Source organism: Herpailurus yagouaroundi, unplaced genomic scaffold (assembly GCF_014898765.1).
Source record: "Herpailurus yagouaroundi ecotype Mexico unplaced genomic scaffold, PumYag 428, whole genome shotgun sequence".
NCBI lineage: Eukaryota > Metazoa > Chordata > Mammalia > Carnivora > Felidae > Herpailurus > Herpailurus yagouaroundi.
Genome location: NW_024412645.1, coordinates 310,885 through 332,353, shown reverse-complemented (window position 1 = coordinate 332,353; position 21,469 = coordinate 310,885). Strand labels below are relative to the sequence as shown.

The 21,469-nt window shown below is 46.2% G+C and overlaps 1 protein-coding gene and 1 long non-coding RNA gene across 2 annotated transcripts; one reads left to right on the top strand and one right to left on the bottom strand.

Annotated features, from left to right (window-relative positions):
* Positions 1–737: 737 nt before the first annotated feature.
* On the bottom strand, positions 738–9,995 carry LOC121022655 (uncharacterized). The gene is made up of 3 exons (XR_005787039.1): positions 9,915–9,995; positions 4,322–4,518; positions 738–2,128 (listed from the first exon to the last, which is right to left on the bottom strand). It is a non-coding gene; the product is annotated as an uncharacterized LOC121022655 (long non-coding RNA).
* YWHAH (tyrosine 3-monooxygenase/tryptophan 5-monooxygenase activation protein eta) lies at positions 9,167–20,604 on the top strand. The gene is made up of 2 exons (XM_040464006.1): positions 9,167–9,442; positions 19,142–20,604. The coding sequence occupies exons 1-2, from the start codon at positions 9,356–9,358 to the stop codon at positions 19,793–19,795; spliced, it is 741 nt and encodes a 246-aa protein (XP_040319940.1). The 5' UTR covers positions 9,167–9,355; the 3' UTR covers positions 19,796–20,604.
* The last annotated feature ends 865 nt before the right edge of the window (positions 20,605–21,469 follow it).

Genomic DNA, 21,469 nt, shown 5'->3' with positions numbered 1-21,469 from the left:
AGGGAAACTATTGATAGTGGAGATGCAAGGGGCTGTAGAATTTAGCAATTCAATGCAATAAATGTTTGCTGAACTTCCGTTCTGTACCAAGTGAACAAGACAGGCAGAGGACCTGCCCAAGGTCCAGTGAGAACCTAGAGAGGCATCATCCAAGCTTGGAGAGCCAGGGAGCCTTCCAGGAGAAAAGCAATGCTTCAGAAGCTTTAGGATGGGTCAGGCCAAGCACAAGTGGGGCAGTACAGGAGGAAGAGGTACCTTACCAAGAAGTTCCCAGTGGAACTATAGCATCTGCAAAGGCCAGCGGGAGGGAGAGCTTGGGATTCTCCAGAAAAGGCAACAAGTTGTGTCTGAAGCAGAGAGTTCTGTGGAAGAGAGGCAAAGGAGGAGGTCTGGGCTAAAATGGACCTCTGACCTTTTTCCTAAAGGCTGTTTGTGTAGGATTGCCAGATTTAGCAAATAAAAATACAGGTTGAATGGTTAACTTGGAATTTCAGATAAACAATGAATAACTTTTTAGTGTAATAATGCATGCATTATTTGGAACATTCTTTTAAAAAATTTTTTTAATGTTTATTTATTTTTGAGAGAGAGAGAGAGCACGAGCTGGGGAGGGACAGAGAGGGAGGGTGACACAAAACTTGAAACAGGCTCCAGGCTCTGAGCTCTCAGCACAGAGCCCAACATGGGGCTTGAACTCACAAACCGTGAGATAATGATCTGAGCTGAAGTCAGACGCTCAACTGACGGAGCTACCCAGGCGTCCCTGGAACATTCTTATACTGAAGAATCATTTGTTCTTTATATGAAATTCAGTTTTAACTGGGCCTCCTGTATTTTCTCTGGCCAGTGCTAAATGTGAGACCACAGAAGGGGTTTAAGCAGGGGCTGCCTTGGTTCGGATTTACATTTTGGGAAGCTGCCAGGATTTGTGGGGAAACATACCAGAGGGAGACAAGGAAGGGGTGGAGGATGAGGGTCCTGCTTTGTCCAGGTCAGAGAGGCAGAGGCATCCATCATCAATGGGGGCATCTCATCATCATCACTGGTGGGGAAGGCTGGCAGGCAACTGCAGATCAGGTCAGACCTCAGCTCTGCTGTGTGAGCCTCTGTCCCCTCCTGGGCCCTCAGCATCCTTGTCTGTCTAATGAAGGGGTCAGATGATCAGAAGAGATGGTCCACAAGGGCCCCTCTCTTCCTGTTCCTGGCCAGTGAATGCATGAAGCACTTTCACATCTCCTGTCACTAACCTCAGGCCCCTGAGGTTTGGAGAAGCATTTACCAAGGTCCTAGTAAGTACTGAGCTGGCTCTTCTCCATCACTTGTTTTATTTAATCCTCACAACAGCCCCTCAAGGAAGGTATTATGCCCATCTCACAGATCAGAGAACTGAGGCTCAGTGGTACAGTTGCTACCCAGTCGCACAGCTGCACTGTGCAAACCTGGAGTAGAGTCCAGGTCTGGCTGGCGCCAGTGCTCACCCTCCCACAGTCTCCAGGAAATCTCCCTCGGAGCCCCTAATCCCGCATATATTTATCACTTGGGCTCAGTCAGCAGTCTCCTTGTCCTACTGCAGGCACATGCTGTTCTGGCTCTTTCTGAGTTAAGCCAGGGACTAAAACAGGCCAGTGTAATGCTCATCTGCTGGGGGCTTTCCGGTTTATGAAGCCGTTTTCCATCTGTGCCCTCCTCACGACCCCATGGAGACGGTGCACAGCCCCCTCCAGCTCTTCTAGCCTGCAGCTCTGCCGCAGTGGAGTCTACATTAAATATTAACGGGGCAGCTCCTGGCACTGCTGTGACGTCAGTTACTGGGCTGCTTGGTGAGGGCTGCGGTTGCCTTTCCAAGGTGAAACAGTGACCGGAATTCAGCTGGCTCAAATGGCGTCCCAGGGGGCTGGCTGTCAGGGCTCAGAGAAGATGCTGCTAATGTAAGGCATGGCAGGAGTCCAAACGTTTTCCTCCCATGCCCTGGCTCCCTCAGGGCCTGGGTGGCATCCTGATACTGACAGGATGCATTCAGTCATTTGGCAAGTATTGATTGAGCACCTGTTGTATGCCAAGCACAGCGCTAGGCTCCGGGGATACAGCTGTAATCCTGACAAGGTCCTTGCATCATGAGACTTCCCAGCTGGAGGAGGAGAGGGAGAAATAGTCTCAATGCAGGGGCCCTCCCCAGCCTGAGGCTGAGGGATCCTTCCAGAGAAGGTTATACTGAAACCTGAGGAAGGATCCCCAGTTAGGTATGGAAAGAGGAGGTAAGTGTCTCAGGCAGAGGGATCAGGATCAGAGCTCAGACCCTGGTTCCAATCCTCTCCAGCCATTTATCTGCAAATGGAGTTCCCACCTCACAGGGTCACTGTGAAGACTAAGTGAAATCATGGCTGATCATAGCACAGGGCTCGGGGCATCGCGTGAGCTCAGGGGTAGCCGTTAGGAAAAGAGCCCCGTGCCTTTATGTAATCCCTTTGCTCTGCCAGGAATCCTTACCTCCATTTGGTGAATATGGAAACTGAGGCTCAGAGGGGCAACCTGACATCCTCAGGGTTATATTGTGGATTAGACCCCAGGTGAGACACATGACCCCAGGCTTTTTGCCATTTGCCAGCCATTGGCAATGCAAGCAGTTGCCTCAGCTCAGTGAGACATAGAATCTCACTAGTGATCCCAGTAAGGTCCTCAGCTGCATTTCCAAAGCCCAGTTTGGCCTTTTGAGGTAAGGCTGCAGCTGTCCAAGGATAAGCTCAGGTCTTGGCTTTGGGAGGTCTGGGCATAGACCTGATTCTGCTGCTAACTTGCTGTGTGACCATGAGTGAATTACTTTCCCTCTCTGAGTCTCAGTGTCCCACAGTTAATACTGGCTGTCATTGCCTGGATCTTTGATCCTCTCAGCAGAGCTATGGCAAAGGCATTATGTTTAATTCCATATTAAAGATGAGGAACCAGTCTGGGAGGGGCAAAGTGACACATATGAGGCTACACAGCAAGTGGGGGCTGGATTTGGAGTCAGGCCTAACTGCTGGCAGAGCTGGCTACCATTCCACTACCCTGTGCTGCCTCTCAGAGTGAGAGAGCCAACCTGAGTTGTCTCGAAGACTTTTATTGTGGGTCTCTGATCCTGTGAGTTCCCTGCTGCCCCCAGGCCTTCAGGGCCCAGTCATTTCATGGGGAGGGCATTTTAGGGTGGCTGATCCTCCAACTGTCACAGTAGGCAGCACCTACTCTCTCCCTCAGCATAACCTTATTCACCAGGAGGTCTAGCTGTTGCAAGAGGCCCATCTTATGAACAAGGAAACTGAAGCTCAGAGAGGTGCAGCCAACTTTCCCAGGCTTCTCCAGCTACTGTGGAAGAGCCAGGATTTGAGGAGAGTCTGAGTGACTCTCAAATTCAACCCAGGAGCCCTCCCTTGCCTTTCAGCCTCCTCTGGCCTCCTTGCAAACTCCCCCTTGCTCCCTCCCTTATCTTATCTTCCACTTAGCTGTCAATTAGTCAGTTAACTGTCAGCCAATTAAAAGTGTTCCACCTCCTGAATGACCTTGCCACTCACAAAGAGGGCTCTAGCAACAGAATTTCTGCAGTATGCACAAGGTGTGATAAGATTCAATTCAGCACTCCAGGAGAGGCATGCCTGGCGGTGGGGGCTCAGATGAGGAATGATTCCCCACTGTTTACATTCTGAAAAGGAAATGGCAACTTCCTAAGAAAGTGGGAAGCAGGTGATATAAGTGACAAAGAGTGTGAACTTGATAGAAAGACCTACGTTCACATCCCGACTCTGCCCCTACTAGCTACATACTCTTGTGTACGTGAGCTTTAGTTCCCCCATCCATTTATTGATTTTTATTTCAAGTTTATTTATTTATTTTGAGAGGGAGAGAGAACTAGAGGGGAAGGGGGAGAGAGGATCCGACGTGGGCTCCAAGCTGACAGCAGCAAGCCTGATGCAGGGCTCCAACTCATGAACTGTAAGATCATCACATGAGCTGAAGTCAGACGCTCAACCTACTGAGCCACCCAGGTGCCCCAGGAAAAGATGTTTTTTAATACAATTGACTGGCAGGAAACCTGGATAGAAACTCAGCTACCCTCTCCCTTACTTCCCAGGGTATGGCTTCAGCCACAACTGAGGACAGTTATGCTCAGAGCCTAACAACCAAAAGACTCTCAGAAGGTTAGGGACAGCAGTGAAAAGAATGGTGAAGGTGGAATAGGTCTTGATCCTGGCTCCCACCCCCTGTTGTCTGTGCTGCAGTTGAGTAAGACACTTAATCTCTCTGGGCCTCAGTTTCCTCATCTGTAAAATTGGAACAATACTGACCTTACCTTAACCAAGTGGAAGTGTGCTGGCAAACACTGCCCTGTGGCCTGCTATGGAGTAGCTCCTTGTTACCCTCTTCCACTCCACGTTTTGACATGGGATCCAAACACTGATCCTCTGAAGCATCCCTGTTTTATCCTCTTGAGTTGCCATGCCGTTGTTTGCCGAACCTCCCATGGTGAAATATCCTGGACCTTCAGAGCTAAAAGAAAGAAGGAATGCTGCCAGCCATTAATGCAGCCTCTTGTTTCACCGATAAGAAATCCAGGGCTCAGAGAGGGGAAGTCACAGCACTCTAATGCTTTGCCCTCCAGCTTTCCCAGGCCACACAGCCCAACCCACCTGGTTCTACCTAAGTGGGAATCACACAGAAGCTTGAAGCGATTACCTAGATGGTTCCAGCAAAAGGATCTAGAAAATTCTGGCTAAGAAACACAAGCTCCTTGACCATCTGCATGACTGAAGTCTTTTTGCCCTTATTCTAACTGCGGTTCCATGGGTGACAGCTTTGCCTTCTTCCTTCAGAGCTGAGCTCCTCTGCACAAGCTTGAGGGGGACGGGTGCTAAGAATGGGCTCTGAGCTCCACTGGCTCACAGACTGCAGCTACCAAAACACTTTCATCCTTTGTAATGCCAAAAGCTGCCTTTGGGAGCTGATCTGCTCCCAAAGTGGGCTTTGACAAAGTGATGGAGGACTCTGGATGATCCTGAAACCTGTGGGCTCAGGCTGATCTTGTAACAGGGTGGGGGGGGGGGGAAGGGTTGGGGTGGAATTTGGTATCAGCAAAAGGACACTGGGGCCACAGCAAGTGGCAGAATGTAGGCATGAGTGATGTGGGTGACCTTTCTAAGTCTCATTTTCTTCATCCATATAATGGGGATAACAACCTCTTTCCAAGAGTTGTAAGGATTTGGTGAGATAACATATGGGGGTAAAGTGTTGACCTTTGGCCAAGAGCAGCAGCTGCTGCTGCTGCTGCTGCTGCTGCTGGTGTTATCATTGGCTCAGAATCAGCAAGGTTACCTGGGCAGCAGGAGGCCTGAATTTGGAGGAAAAAAACCTAAAATTCTATCTGGCTGACACTAATCTGTAGGCAGGCAGCCCCTCCTGCTCAAGATGGTAACCATGCCGACAGTGTGAAAGCCATCTCTCCAGAACAATACCCAGGTCTCCTTTGTAGTATGTCCCTTGGTATCCAGACTTCTCAGGGAGCTCAGAGTGTCCCAGAGTACCCAAGGAAAAAAAACCAGGACGTGCCTTTTCTGGGTCACCTATTCACTGGGCTCTGGAGGAGGGTTCTGGCATTGCTTTGGAAATCCAGTCCTTTAAGGAGGAGCAGTCCTTACCCCTGGCTCAGGCTGGGATGCAGCAAGGAATTATTTATTGTATGGTTGTGATGGCTGGTGCCTCCCGTGTGTTGGCCTTGTGAAGGTGAGAAACATACGAACTCTTGCTGATCCGCAACCCTAAGAAATAGGTGTGATTAGTACTGGGCCCAATGATTAGCCATTGCCCAGTGGTACTCAGCTAGTAACTGATAGAGTAGAATTTGAAACTAAGTCCAGATCCTTCTTCCTCATCACAGCACTCACATGTCCTCAGGTAGCCAGGGACAGTCTGGTCTGAGTGAGACCCTGTACCAGATGTGGATGCAGCAGACTTGGCCCTTGCACTGAGGATTTGCTCTGAGCTCTGGGCAACCAGTGTGTTTGGCCTTAATCATTAGTCCCCTTTACCTGGTTCAGGGACTCTCTTTGGAGTTGTTCAAAGGTGACATTTATTGATGGGACTTAGAGCTCTGGGAGTAGATGTCCTGTCCAAGGCAGTTGCCCTGGGCTTTATTTATGAGGCTATGGGAGTTGGCAGCCCTTTCCAAAGGGTGAAGATGGGTGCTGGTCAGAGTGTAGCCTACAGGTAGCAAGGTTTATGTGTACTTTTTACAAGCAGAATGACCCTGAAAGGGAGTCACACCTTGAGCCCTTTTCAGCTGACACCACAGGGAAGTGTTGGGCCATCAGGTTTGGGAGTCTGACAGACCTGAGTTCAAATCCTGACTCTACTGATTACCAGCTGTGGACTATTCAAATCCTGGAACTTTTTTTTTTTTTTTTTTAATCCTGGGACATTTTTGAGCCAGTTTCCTCATCTGTAAGATGGGGATGGAAATTGTACCTACTTTACAGGGGAATCTTGAGGAGAAAAAAATATACCCATTCCTGCAAAGCTCCTTAGCCAGAGCTGGGAATGTGGCATATGTTCCCTCAAGAGCTGGCATGGATGAGGTTGCCCAGGATAGAACAGAGGGCCTGGGGCAGAGTCCTGTAGTACCCCAATATTTCAGGGTAGGCCAAGAAGACAAGCTCATACAGCAGACCAGAGAAGAGGAGCAGCAGAGCAGCAGAGCGAAGCCAGGAGGATGCAGGGTCATGGAACCTTAGAGGAGAGCCTATCTAGGAGGGATGAGCAGTTGTGCGCAGAGCAGTCACATGGGCCAGGAAGGTGAGGACTATAAAATGACCTTGAATTTGACAACAGTGGGCCACTAGTGGCCACAACGAGAGCTGCCTAGGTGAAGGAATAGGGGCAGAGCCAGAGTGCACTGGGCTCAAAGGTGGGTGGGAGGTGAGGAAGTGGAGACACTGAACTTTTTGGTGAGAAGGAGAGAAAAGCTTCATGGGAGAACCAAAGTGTCTCCCATTTGACATTTATAAATTAGAAGTAGAATGCTCTAGTCTACCTAATTTTCACTGTTTTGAAATCAATCTGAGTCCAACATGATCAGAAAAGCTAGAAAGGCTCTAATTTCTCTAAGAGCTGGAAGGAATCATAGAAATCCCCCCAGCGCTGGCCCTCCTCCCACCTCTCACTGGAACCCCATTTTCATGGAGAGCGGGGTGGACAATTAATTATTATCTACCATGCTCTGTAAAGATATCCACCAGGGGAAAGATCAGCCTGGTTTGTTAACCTCAATTCCATTTGTAGTCAGCAAAGGTGACTCTTCAAAGCATGGTGGAACCTGGGTTGGGAGGCCTTCTCCCAAATTCACATTCAAATCCTGTTTCATGGATACCGAGGTCCTCATTTTAGAATCACAGCAGGGAGAAAAAGGCCCAGAGGCAGGAGAACTGGTATGGAGGACCCATCTCTGCTCATTCACTGTGCAAACTGGGGCTAGCCTCTCCTCCTCAGAGCTCTGTTTCTCCTTATGTGGGATAGAGGGTTGGATAACAGTGACTCTAAGTGTCCTGCCATCTCGAGCATTTCAGGATTTCTATTCTACAATGCATTTGACAGTCCTTCGAGTCCAATTTCCAGATGGTAAAACTAAGGTCCAATTCGTCCCTCCCTTCTCCCTTCAAATGCATCTTACTCCCCAGAGTAAGATTCTTGGCTTGAAATATGGCTTCCACATCTCTCCTGGTTCCCAGTTACCTAAGGATAATGACTCAAATAATCAGGTTGGCATTTAAAACACTCCATGATCTTGTTTTGCCCAGCCTCATTGCCCACTGCCAGGCCTGTCTTCTCACCATCTTTGATTTTGTTTCTATCCTTGCTGCCAAGCCTTTGTCTGCTGGACCCCACTCCTAATACCTTTTCCCTGACTCTCATCTTCCTCAGGGTCCAGCTAAACTGTACTTACACGTATTTAGATCTACCCTATGAGACAAGAGAATGTATCTTACTTATTCTATAGTTACTCCTTCCCCCTATGCTGAGCATGCAATAAAATTCTCAGAGAACCTAAGGTCCTCTCTACCGTCCTGCCCTTGGCATTTGTACTTAAGTGGGGCTGTGTTTTAGCCATTGGAATTTTCCTAGTTTGTCCAACGCCCAGCCACAGGCCTGGTATGAGGGACCCTCGGCACGGAATGCCACAACTGGGATGAACTTAGTGAGCAGCCAGCCCATCCACCCCACCCCACCCCCCTTTGCCACAGAAGGATGTTCAGTCTGGGTTTGAACTCAGATCTGCCCCACCACTTACAGGATGTGTAACCTTGAGTCACTAATCTGACTCTGAAAAATGGGGAGACCAACTGTGTCCACCTGTGAGGTGGGTTGTGAGGATTAAATGTTTATGTCCATACAGGCCTAGCAGTGGGCTGGCTCCTAGTAGGTATGTGCTGAATGTTACTAATCACAGCCAGACTACTCTGTCCCTCCTCTCATGGAAGGCACAGTATACCCAAAGTCACTTCTCAAGGTGGGAGCGCAGCTCTGAAGCCCGCTGTATGTGAATGTGTATTTGGGGGTGGCGGGAGGGGTGCTGTCCCCAAAGTACGGATCTGATCCGGCCCTGGCCAGTGCAGACCCAAGCGCAAGATGTGTCCCAAGGCCCGGTCCACCAGCCTGGGGGCTCGAGGAGGGCGGTCTCGGCCCGCCCCTCGGGGCACACGGCCTCCTGGCTTTTCCGGACAGTAGGGTTATTTGCTTTTTGGGAACTTCTCAAGCCAGATCTCCAACCTGGCCTCAGAGGCGCGCTTCAAGGAGGAGCTGTGACACTGAGCTACCTACGCAACCGCATCACCGCGCCCTCTCCTAGGGCACCGCAGTCCCCACCCCATTCTCCCTTCTCCCACCTCCACCTATGCGGCGGTAAAATGCAGCACTCACAGGGCGCCTGCGCAGCTCTTGGGCGGGGCCGTGGCGGCGGCAGCTATTTATAGTAGGTGACGTCACCTTGAAATAGACCGTTAGGGCCGGCCCGCCCTTCCCCCCCTCCCACTCCCGCCGCTCTCCGCCGCCAGGCCCGGTTGCTCCCACTGCGCAGGCGTCCTCCGTCCTCCCATCCCCCCGCCCCGCGCGGCCGCCTCTCCTCCCTTGGCGGCGTCGGTGGCGCGAGCCACAGCGTGCGGGGCGAGCCAGCGAGAGGGCGCGAGCGGCTGCGCTGCCTGCAGCCTGCAGCCTCCGGCCGGCCGGCGAGCCAGTGCGCGTGCGCGGCGGCGGCCTCCGCGGCGACCAGGGAGCGGACGCACGGGCGGGCGAGAGGGCGAGTGGTGCGGGAGTGAGGCGAGGCCAAGCCACGAGCGACATGGGGGACCGAGAGCAGCTGCTGCAGCGGGCGCGGCTGGCCGAGCAGGCGGAGCGCTACGACGACATGGCCTCCGCCATGAAGGCGGTGAGCTCGCCGGGAGGCCGGGCGGCCGGCTGGGGGGTCCGGCGTAGGGGAGGGATGGGTGGCCGGGCGGCGTCTCCCTCCGGGCCCGGGGCGACCCCTCGACCTCGCTGGGCGCGGCCGCCCGCCGGCAGCCCGCGCTTCCCGCGCCCGCCCCGCCATTTCCTGCAGCCGGGCCCGGGTGGGGTCTCCGGGGAGGAATGGAGCCCCACGGGGACGGGTGGGTGACAATACCCTCCTGCGGGCGGGGGATAGTGCCCCCTTTCGGGCGGGCAGGGGTCGCGGCATCCCAGCTTGGAGCCTTGGGTTGGGGGAGGGGGTGCCCGAGGAAACGTGAGAGCCGCATTCCTCGTTCTAGACTGTTCTGCTCAACTTAGGGGCACACCTTCCTCTCGCCTTCCTCCATACCCCAACTTGTAATAAAGAATCACCTAGTGAGTGGCGCCCTGTCTCTCCTGGTTTTCTCTGCCACTACCTGAAGTGTGTCTGACTCCGATCTGTTTTGCCCTGCTCGCCGGAATCGTTCTCGTTCCATCTTCCCATACCCGGGGTCTGGCTTTGTGTGCGAAGACCCCCCACCCTGCAGTCTAGACGTGGACGCAGGCGGGAGGGCGGGGGGGGGGGGCAGGGTGTGTGGGGCCCGATTACCAGGTTTGACGTGGGGAGCATCTGCCTGGAGATTAAAATGAGACTTGTTGGCGAGACAGAACTGTATGCCTTTGCCTTCCCGAGATCCTCATAGATCCTTATAGATTGATTCTGCAGCTTGATTTCCGGTGAAAGAGTCGTGCCCAGCCACACCCTAGCAAATACCGTGGATTAGACACCACCTGCATTTCTGAGACTAAGAGTTCCGGTTATCCTCGCACTGTCTCTGCCTCTTAACATTATTTTATGTTTTTTTCTAAATGAACGATACTTCTCTGCGTCAAGGTCACATAGTGGTACAGCTACAGCTGGCGGCCCCCAGCCTGCTATGTTCATCCAGTGTACATCCTCCGGAGACCTGGGAGGATCCGCCTTAGACATAAAGATTCTGCAACTCTAGGATTGGGACTCAGAAATGCACCTTAACCAGTGCTCATGGCAATTTTTAGCGGGCTGAAGCTTGACAATTACTGGCCTGAATTATGGCTCCTTTGTCCTTTTGCTGGACTTGTGAGATTTCTTAGAAATCTACAAATGGAGAGACTCCCTAAAATTTCAGAATCATTTGAAAACCTTTTCAGGCTTTTGATATTAATATCATATGAAATGCATTGTTGAGGTCAATATTTAGAAGTATCCAGCTAAGAAAGACAGTTGAAGAGGTATCTTTCCTGTACTATTCTTGTTACACCTTGCCCTAAGTGTGTTTGAAAAACACCACTACCACTCATTTGTTGATTCATTGGTGATCCCGATTTGAGCACTGGCATGCTGTCACAGGCTAGATAGTCTTAAACCAGGGACAATCTAGGTCTGGGATCTGAAGTCTTTGTAATTTAGGGGGACCTCTTTAAGGACACAAATGTAAAATCTATTAATTTTGCAGGTTTTACAGAAACAACGGAATCCATTTCCTCTGAAGGAGTTCTGAGCTTAATTTTCTTTGGGATAAGAGAGTCACTTCTGTCCACACAAGTCACACTTGAGTGAGCCTCTTCTCCCCAGTAACAGAGTAGTACTGGGATTGTTCAGGCTGAGGCCTCTCTGGACATTTTAGTGAGGTCCTCGTTCACCTTGTGAGTGGGGCTTGAAGACCTCAGTGTTAGGAGCCGTTTGGGAATAAAGGAGTTGGTCTTGAATAAAGGTGAATTGAGGTTAAGGAAAAATGGCTACAAAGGACATTCTGGAGCTCTGGGAAATCTGAGGCAACGTGAAATGGAAAGTAAGGAAAGGATTGAGAGATGTAACCAGAATGAAATAAACTATTTGGGGAGAGAAAAAGATTGGTTTTCTGCTTTTCGTAAGCAGTCTCGAATAATGCTTTCCTGTAGCTAGCTAGAAACTTGTGTTCACAGCTTTTCTCTGAGACTTTTAAGGTAGCATTTTGCAAACTCATGGACCCTTCCATGTGTTGGGAATCTGTAATAGCTGTGTCTTAAATGATTGATGGGTTGGATAAGCCATCCAGCATTTAAAAATCAATCCCAGCTCTCATTATGTCATCTGAGAATTGTGATAAACCATTCCCTCAAGGTAACTCCTTTTAAAAATCCAAGTTTTTTTTTGTCATCTAAATTAATGGAATATATTCTTTGGAAAGGACTTGGCAGGGGTCAGTGGAAGACCATTTCTTATGTTTTATCTTTTGATATTTGTGCGTTAAATACTTAATGTTATTGGGAAAAGACTCAGTCCCATTTTATTAATATTGTAGACCTAAAGTAGAGCTTCTGGAAAAAGAGAATTCTAGTAACCCTCTGGATTTATGTGGGATTTCTTCGGGTGGTGGAAGGGCAGGTAAGTAGACTGCTCGCGGGTAGACCCTGAGTGAGGAGACGAGTTCTGATGCCACCACTCTTGTAATTTTGAAACCTAACATCACTTTGCTTCAAGTCCTTTGAAATGTAAAACTAGTAATGTTGGTATTAATATCAAGTCAGTTTTCAGTCTTCATTCTAACTTGTTTTCTGTTTTCTTTATAATTTAAATGGTCACCTAATAATGCCTGTCTGTAATCATTGATGTTCCTTGTGCTACCAGCATCACCTGGAGGATGGTGTCGGTAAGCTTTAAGAAAAATCATGCTTTAAGAAAAATATTGGAAACAGTGGTGTTGCCTCAAATCAAGGCAGTTCCCTGCCTCACCCCAATATGTGAAGAGGCAAGAAATGCTTCTGAAGTAAAGGAGCATCTTCAAGATCTCCTCATCTCATACATACCTAGCAGCTCCAAAGAATGCAACAGTGGGAAGAAGCATTGTGAAACATTGTAGAACCCAGGTCCTTTCCAGGCGGGGGTTGGAATGACCTTACAGAAATTGTAACCTCTGAAAAATAGGTATTATAAAATCTTAAGAGAAAGTAAAATAAACCTATAAAGGAGGATAAAAAATGTCAGTGCATTAGACTGAATGATTTAAGGAAAGAGGGTAACCAGATTTCTGGTGAGTACTCATGGATAGACGTGATTCATTCATGTCTCTTATTGCTGTAAGTCATCTATTTTATATTAAAACATAGAAGTAGTAATTGTGAATTTAAAAAACATCAAAATATTTGGGATAGCATGGTGTGTTTTAACATTTTTACATAGTTGATTACAAGGTTGACAAAGGACAGAGAAAGTCTGAAGGACTTGAAGAATATCTATAAAAATCTTAAGTGTAGGAAACAAAGCTGCAGCTTAAAGAAACAGTCTGAGAGGAAGAGGCCCAACCAGGGGCAAAAGGCTCTTATTCCAACAGCTGTGAGATTATGGGAAGTGGAGGAATGAGCAGGTGGTATATAAAAGGAGAGCTCGGCTGAGTGGCTCAGGGTGAGACATAATGCTGTGTTGCAGGTATTAAAACTAAAGATGATTTTGAGGTATACCAAAATTGTGGTTAGTGTGAAATCTTAAAGCCACATCAGTGCTGTAGTTTGAAATATGAAATAAACTAGAGAGTCCTCTTTCCCACTAAGTGCTCATTTGTAATGTAATTATTGCTTTGCCATATTTTGGTTGAGGAAGAAGAGAAGGTTCTGGATTCTTGCAGTAGCCTGAATTAACAGGATTTCAGATGGTGAACAGTTCACAGAGCTTTGTCTGGAATTTCATATTAGTATTAGAATGCAGTGTCATGCTTCCAGAAATATGGTTTAGGAGGAGGTACCCCAAATGTGTTTTCTGTGTTGCAATTCACCAAGTTTATGGAACTTACCCATTTTACTAATTAGGCATTCAGTAAATGGTTAGCTGTTACTCCTATGTGTACATTTTCATTTCATTTTCATAACAGCTCCAGATGGATTAACTCTGGATAGTTGTTAACTCCATTTTACAAAGGGATTTAAAGAGGTTAATTTTTTCGAGGTCAAGTTGTAAAGCCAAGAATTGAACTCTGGAAAGTAGAACTGTAACTTTAACCACTGTATAATAATGGCCCAGGGATAATATTTCTAGTATACATTCTGGTATACTAGTCATCATTGGTGACTGACTTCTAGGCCCTTTACACAAGTGGGTTTAGTGAACAAATAATTTCACCTATCAGATGTAAGCCATTTTTGCCAAGTTTGATTAAAAACAATCTACTGCTTATGGGTCTTAGCTATAGCAGGGGAACGTAAAAGGCAAACTCACACATCTGGATTTTGCTTGTTCTGAAGACCAGGAGGGGTTTTTAGTGTAAGAAACAAAGTTTTAATTGAATTTGAATTCCTGCTATGAATTAAGAAGTGCAGGACTCTATGTTAAATTATACTTGTGGTATTTTAAGAAATTGTTTGATATCCTTGGTACCAGTTGTTTCTCCACATGGCTTTTAGTATATTTTATAAGCCTATAGGCCCTAAAATTTCATTGTCTAGGTTATTGGTAAAATTCCTCTTAGTGTCCTGGTTGAGGCCACCCATCTTCTGCCCCATGGTTTGGGTGCTCTTCCCACTCCTGGCTGCAGCGGCTTTCCCCTGTGGTAGTGGGTGTTGGCACTTCCCTGCGATCGGAACTTGGCACAGCTTCTGAAGCTTTCAGCACTGGTGCCTCCAGGGATAGTAGCATGCAGTAACCATTCAGATGGGTTGTATTTAATCCTTGCCAATCCCGACAAAAATGTTCAGTTATGTCAAGAGCAAGAAAAAGGCAGTCTCTCCATGATACAAAGGTAGCTATTTTGACTAATTTAAGCTTCAAGTGGATATTAACTACCTGAACTCATCTGCTCTGAGCTTGAAGTTTAGCTTCTCTTTGGCTTTCTAGGACTGCAGCCTTGCCCTGGTGAGGACAGGGAGTGGTCTTTCCAGGCCTGGGCAAGTGGTGACACGTGGGTGCTTTATCAGCTTGGGACCAGCCAGATCCTCACTTTGAGAACAGTAACTTGGGGAAGAGTCAGCCAAAAAAACTTTCATTCCTCTGGCTCATCTTTTTTTTCTTTTTCTTTTCTTTTTTTAAAATACATACAAGGTTCTGCCACAGAAGCTTAAAGATTTTATGATGTGGTTATTTTTTTTTCTTTATTTTTTATTTTTATTTTTTTTTTAACGTTTATTTATTTTTGAGACAGAGAGAGACAGAGCATGAACGGGGGAGGGGCAGAGAGAGAGGGAGACACAGAATCAGAAGCAGGCTCCAGGCTCTGAGCCATCAGCCCAGAGCCCGACGCGGGGCTCGAACTCACGGACCGCGAGATCGTGACCCGGGCTGAAGTCGGACGCTTAACCGACTGAGCCACCCAGGCGCCCCAAGATGATGTGGTTATTTTTACTTAATTATACATGAGAGTCGTTTTTTCCTGTTGTAAACTCTTATATCAAAAGCAAGCTTGTTGGTAGCAAGTGGGTGTGGGTAACTATAAAAGATGGGATAGTAGTGTGTGCATGTAGCTCTGAAGGATGGGGGTGCCCTTCAGGAGAAATAACGTTTACCCTGACTTCGGCAATGTGGCCTGGCAGTCCATGGGGTGGCATTTTTTGTTTGCTCAGTATTACTTTTGAGGTTGGATGTTTCCCAGATTAAGAACTTTTAAGTTTTCCCAAATAGTCCCTGTGCTATTTTTGGCAGTGGATCTATTTTTACTCACAAACACGTAGTTTATTGCCTGGTGAGTTAGTGGGAGGAGGCCCTTAGGAATTTTTGAGTAAGCGAATGGTGTCATAGGAAGATAAATGAGTTAGTAGCCTGCCGGCTTATTTGTAACTTCTAGTACTGCTGTGTAGTCCCAGAGCGGAGAAAATGGGGTGGAAGTGAGTGCCCTGGGCTGGGGTTGGCACAGCCATGGCAGTATGGTAAGGCCATCAGTCAAATGGCTGGCCTGGAGTCCAATCCTTAAGGGAGATGGAGACATGGGCCTTTATAATAAATGGGAATGGTCCACCAATTTAAGGTTTTCAGAAAGAGTGTAAGTAGGATTAAGTGGAGTGGGAGGTGGACAGAACAGGAAGGCAGAGAGGCTGTGTGCAGAGTTGAGGAGCCCCTTAGATGTGGTGCAGCCACATGAAGACTTAGTGTCTGGAATGGCTACCCTGAAGGCAGCTGATGTGTGGCAGAAATGAGGGTGTGTTGAAACTGGCTGGAGTAGAAAGCAGGTTGAGAACCATTGTGCAGGTCTCTCTATCTTGAAAATTCTGTGTCTTTGCTTCATGTTCCCAGTTAGAAGCCATTTGGAAACTTATAATTGTAGAGCTGCACTAAATCATCTGCATAGAATATGCATGCAGATGACCATCTGGCTGTGGTTGGGACTAGTAGCTGTTTCCCTTTCCATTATACTACATTGCCTCCCAGTGTCTGCTTCTCTTAGCATATCACCAGACTTGCCTTAGCTCTCCTGCCTCCAGTAGTCTAGAATTTAAAATGTTGGGAACTGGTGCTAACATTTACGAAGGTTATTTGCATTGTGTGTCACCAAACAAGACTGGCTGTAAATCCTGTGTATTTTAATAAGCCATTTGATTGCATTTTGCTCTATCATTTTCCAATGTGGGGAAAGCTCAGTTTCCTTTAGTTATCCAATCAAGTAATAAAATGATCTTGCTTCCATAAGTTTCCCTTTCGTAACTGAGTTGTAACCCAGGAGCATAAAAAAATACTATATTTAAACATATCCAGTTATTTCCTAGTTAGGCCCTGGCTGGGGTTCTAAGAACAATGCTTGCTTAGCTGTTAGTCACACTCAGCTGATGCTGATAGTGATTCATTCAGACTGGCAGGAAACCAGATGATTGTTATATAAACACTAATAATCCTAGTAAATGATTTTGCTTGTGAAGGTGTGATAAATATTGCCCAGTAGCCTTTTTGGGCAGTTTATTCCTGATGGAGAAGAGCTGCATGCATTCCAGAAACCTGTGGATACACCCAAATTTCTTTTAAACTAATATTATCAACCTTGTGCCTTTCCACACCTCTTATAGTTGCTCAGGAAAAATGGAATCCTAGAATATTAGAGCTGAAGAGGTCCTTGGAAATCGTTTAGGCTGATGCCCCTTGTTTTACTTTTGATTCCCAGACAAGGTCACACAGCTAGCTCAGGCTAAACTCCAGATGTCTTATGGTGGTTTTGTTTTTTAGTAATGATACTGTCCATTGTACAAACACCGTGTGTGATATATAAACATATTTCACATGCACTCAGTTTTAACGATACATTCTGGAGAGTTAACTTGGGTCTTTGTGGCAGTCTTAATAAGCATCTTTATTAGCCACAGGGTGAAGTATATAGTGACTCTTTGGATATTGTTGCATCTTATTTTATTTAAAAATTTTTTTGGATATTGTTTGCATTTTAATGTCAAGTGCCTTAGATTTACTTCAGGATCTAAGGAGCTCAAATTCTGTGCTTACCTCATATTTGTTTCATTGAATATTGCCCTGAAAAAGTGAGTCATTCAAGAAGATTCAGACATTCTGAGATTTTTCAGAGGATTCAAGATGGAATTTTGATTTATAAGGGTTGCTTCCTTTAAAGACTAAATTAACAAATATAAAGTCTCTTTATATTTCTAATGAACTAATGTATGTGTTTAAAGGAACTCACTGGAGGAGAAAACTGGTGGGGTTACAGGTCTTCAAATGGATTCGAAGGGAGTATGGATTTTGGATTAGTAGAGAGAAGATTGCCCTGGACTGAGGCGGATCATTGAGAAAAGTGTGGAGACCACTCATGTCTGTGAGGAGGAATGAGGAGCCTGGTTTGCAGGCAGCCATCCTACTGAAGGGCAGAGGCAGCCTGTAACCAAAGACCGCAGTGAAGAGAAAAGTGGAGTTGGGTTGATTAAGTAGTCAGAGGAGGAGAGACAATCTCCGGCTGGGGGTCTGTAGCAAAAGAGTATGGGTAATGGGGACGGGAATGGGAAATTAGAAGACAGAGTTGGTATTTTTATCTTGTCCAGGGTATGTTGGTGGGGAGGAGTTGCTGGTAGACAATGAAGAACTTGGCACAAGTTTTCTAATTTACACATTAGATGATTATATTTTACACATAATGATTATATTTGTGCTTACGTTCTTGAGTTAATGTTTTGGTTCTTTTTTAGAATTTCTGGTTCTCCACTGCTGAGTCTGTTCAATCTGTGTTAAAGCCTGTCTGTTTTAATATGCTGTTAATAACTTTCTCCTTTGCACCTGGCCTTTCCCCCTTTCCCCTCACTTACAGGAGTTCTCTCCTTATGGTTTAAGTAATATTTTTCTTTGCTTAGTGTTTTATGGTTTCCTAAGTGTTTTTCCTTTTTTCTGAAAATTAAAGAGTTTTACCAGTAAGTCATATAATTAAGGAATCCCCCTACTTTTTAAAAGAGGCTGATTTAGCAAATTAGCAGCTTTGGGGGACCCAGACCAAAGTTTTCTGATTCCACATCTGTATTAGTTTCCTTGGGCTGCCAAACAAAGTACCACAAACTGGGTAGTTTAAAACAAATTATTTTGTTGGAGTTGGGAAGGTTAGAAGTCCAAGATTAAGGTGTCAGCAGGGCTGTGCTCCTGAAGGCTCTGGGGAAAAATCCTTCCTAGCCTCTTTTTTAACTTTTGGTGTGTCTTGGCAATCCTTGGCCTTCCTTGGCTTGTAGACACATCACTCCAGTCTCTGCCTCCATCATCACATGGTGTTCTCCATAGGTCTCTCCAAATCTCCCACTCCTTTTAAGGGCACCAGTCATTGGATTTGGGATCCACCCTAATACAGAATGATCTTATCTTGACTTGATTACATCTGTAGAGGTTCTGTTTCCCAATAAGGTCACATTCATAGGTACCAGAGTTTAGGACTTCAACATAACTTAAGGGGACACAATTCAACAACACAAAAGTCTGGTGCTCTTTCTACTAACTACATAAGCTGGCTTGCTTAGAGTTGGCATCATGGAGAACTACCTAAAGAAAGCTACAGCTTGTGAAGTTTAACATTTCCACTTAAAATAATTGGTGCTTCCATCCTCGATGGCCAGTCAGGGTTTCCTGTCAGGTAAGTCAAAGTAGAGCTTACTGCTGAGTAACTGTGTTTCCTTTTAGCAGAGGCTGGGGCACATTACTGTCACTCATGCATCCATTTGGATTGGGGGAGGTCTGGGTGTACCAGTGGGATTCTCTGTGTAACCACTCAGGGCAAAACTCTGGCCACTTGATCTGTGTTTGATCTCATAGGTGAAGCTCTTACCTATTAATATGTGTTTGAGGGAGGTGTGATTGGTTCTTTTTAGAATATACAATTGGAAGCAGAATCTGGAATGTACTTCCAGTCTATAATCCTTGAACATTTGGCAAAGGAGTTGTTTGATCTCATTGTTGACAATACTTTTTGCAGAATAGCTGAACCTCAGGACTTTTTCATCCACCACTGTGTACCACCACAGTCTTTCCATGATTACCTTTATCCCTATATCTCTACCAAGACTAAGGCAACATCTTAAATATGAATTTCTCATATCCCTTATCACTGAATATTTTATTTCAAGTATTCTGTTTATACTAGTGTGGCTTGTCCATGATCCTGTTTTTGAGAAAGTGTTGATTAGATTCAAAGGAAGATTTCTAATATTTTTGGATTCAGATCTCAGTGTTTATCTTTTTGGGATTTTTTTGCAGGTGACAGAGCTCAATGAACCTCTCTCCAATGAAGATCGAAACCTCCTCTCTGTGGCCTACAAGAATGTGGTTGGTGCCAGGCGATCTTCCTGGAGGGTCATCAGCAGCATTGAGCAGAAAACCATGGCTGATGGAAATGAAAAGAAATTGGAGAAGGTTAAAGCTTACCGGGAGAAGATTGAGAAGGAGCTGGAAACAGTGTGCAATGATGTCCTGGCTCTGCTTGACAAGTTCCTCATCAAGAACTGCAATGATTTCCAGTATGAAAGCAAGGTATTTTACCTGAAAATGAAAGGTGATTACTACCGCTACTTGGCAGAGGTAGCTTCCGGAGAGAAGAAAAACAGTGTGGTCGAAGCTTCTGAGGCTGCCTACAAGGAAGCCTTTGAAATCAGCAAAGAGCACATGCAGCCAACGCACCCCATCCGGCTGGGTCTGGCCCTCAACTTCTCTGTGTTCTACTATGAGATCCAGAATGCACCTGAGCAGGCCTGCCTCTTAGCCAAACAAGCCTTTGATGATGCCATAGCTGAGCTGGACACACTAAACGAGGATTCCTATAAGGACTCCACGCTCATCATGCAGTTGCTGCGAGACAACCTCACCCTCTGGACGAGCGACCAGCAGGATGAAGAAGCAGGAGAAGGCAACTGAAGAGCCTTTGGGTCCCTGGCCCTTCCTTCACCCACCACCCCCATCATCACTGATTCTTCCTTGCCACAATCACTAAATATCTAGTGCTAAACCTATCTGTATTGGCAGCACAGCTACTAAGATCTGCTCTCCTGCCCCTTGGGAAGCAGTTTCAGATAAATCTTCATGGGCATTGCTGGATTGATGGTTGCTTTAAGCCCATAGGGGCTCCCTTTCCGAATTGTGCAGACAAGTGGGTTCTGAATGAGGCATTCTGTGCCTATTAATGTATGTGAAATCCAAGCAAAAGTATTGGGGAAGTTTAGAAAGGAGAATTAGCCAACACAGGCTACAGTTGATATTTAAATGATCCATTTAAAACAAGCTGATAGTGTTTTGTTAAGCAGTACATCTTGTGCATGCAAAAAATGAATTCACCCCTCCCACCTCTTTCTTCAGCTAATGGAAAACTGTTAAGGGAAGCTGATTACAGAGACCTCTCTCCTTTCCATCAGCTTCTTAATGAACTGTTTAACGTGAGGTTTCAGTAGCGCCTTGTTTTGCCTCTTTAAATTATGATGTGCACAAACCTTCTTTTTCAATGCAATGCATCTAAAGTTTTGATACCTGTAACTTTTTTTTTTTTTTTTGGTTGCGATTGTTTTAAGAATCATGGATTTATTTTTTGTAACTCTTTGGCTATTGTCCTGTGTATCCTGACAGCGCCATGTGTCAGCCCATGTCAATCAAGATGGGTGATTATGAAATGCCAGACTTCTAAATTAAATGTTTTGGAATTCAGTGGGTAAATAAATGCTGCTTTGGGGATATTCTTGTCTACATATGTGTTTTTCATTTTTCCCCTTCTGAAGGAGCTATTTAATAGGTTACCATTTTGAATTCTGGTTTTAGTCTCTCAACCACTGAAGCATTTTTAAAAACAGGTTTTTTTTGTTTGTTTTTTTAAGTTTATTTATTTTGAGAGAGGGAGAGACAGAATCCAAAGCAGGCTCTGTGCTATCAGTTCAGGGCTGGAATTCAGATGAAGAGTTGGACCCCACCCAGGTGCCCCTAACACAGTAAGTTTCTCGCTCTCTGATTCCATTATAACATTTTGCAGTATACACATAAGACTCATGAATTTTAAATTGTTTTCTGTGAACCTAGTCAGCATAGTCTCTCTGACCCACTCTTCCTGACACCGAGTGGTTGTATGGGAGTTGAGCAGACCAAAATGCTGTCTTCCTCAGTGTAGCACCTGACCACTGAAAGGTCAGGCCTGTGTTTAACCTGGGAGGGTGTAGCTTGACCTACCCGACTGGAGTGTTGGTTGATATTTAACCAAAGTAGATAATGAGCTTATACCTGTCCTCAAATTTTCTGAATACCCTTACTGTATTAGATATAATAAAATGTTAATTCAGGGCACAACCTGGATCCCTGAAATAATCTAGTGATTATTACTAAGAAAGCTTTGAGTATTCTTTAAAATAGAAAAACAAAACAAAACAAAACAAAAACCCTCTGAGTTTAAAGAAGGAAAAGGCCAGACCCCTTAAGCTATTTCATCTGCCTTCACCCCAAGGCTTCTCTTGAGGCTTAGCATCCCCAGCTACACTCATTCTCTGGTGATGTGGACTTGAGCCCCTCACAGGTTTTACCACCTGCAGCTTGGTGTCTAGGACTCAAAGTGCT

What these genes read in the sequence shown, in the direction of transcription:
- YWHAH (XM_040464006.1), top strand. Translation starts at nt 9,356, where the DNA reads ATGGGGGACCGAGAGCAGCTGCTGCAGCGGGCGCGGCTGGCCGAGCAG. An exon ending in TGGCCTCCGCCATGAAGGCG is followed by an intron (nt 9,443 to 19,141) that starts GTGAGCTCGCCG and finishes ATTTTTTTGCAG; the next exon opens with GTGACAGAGCTCAATGAACC.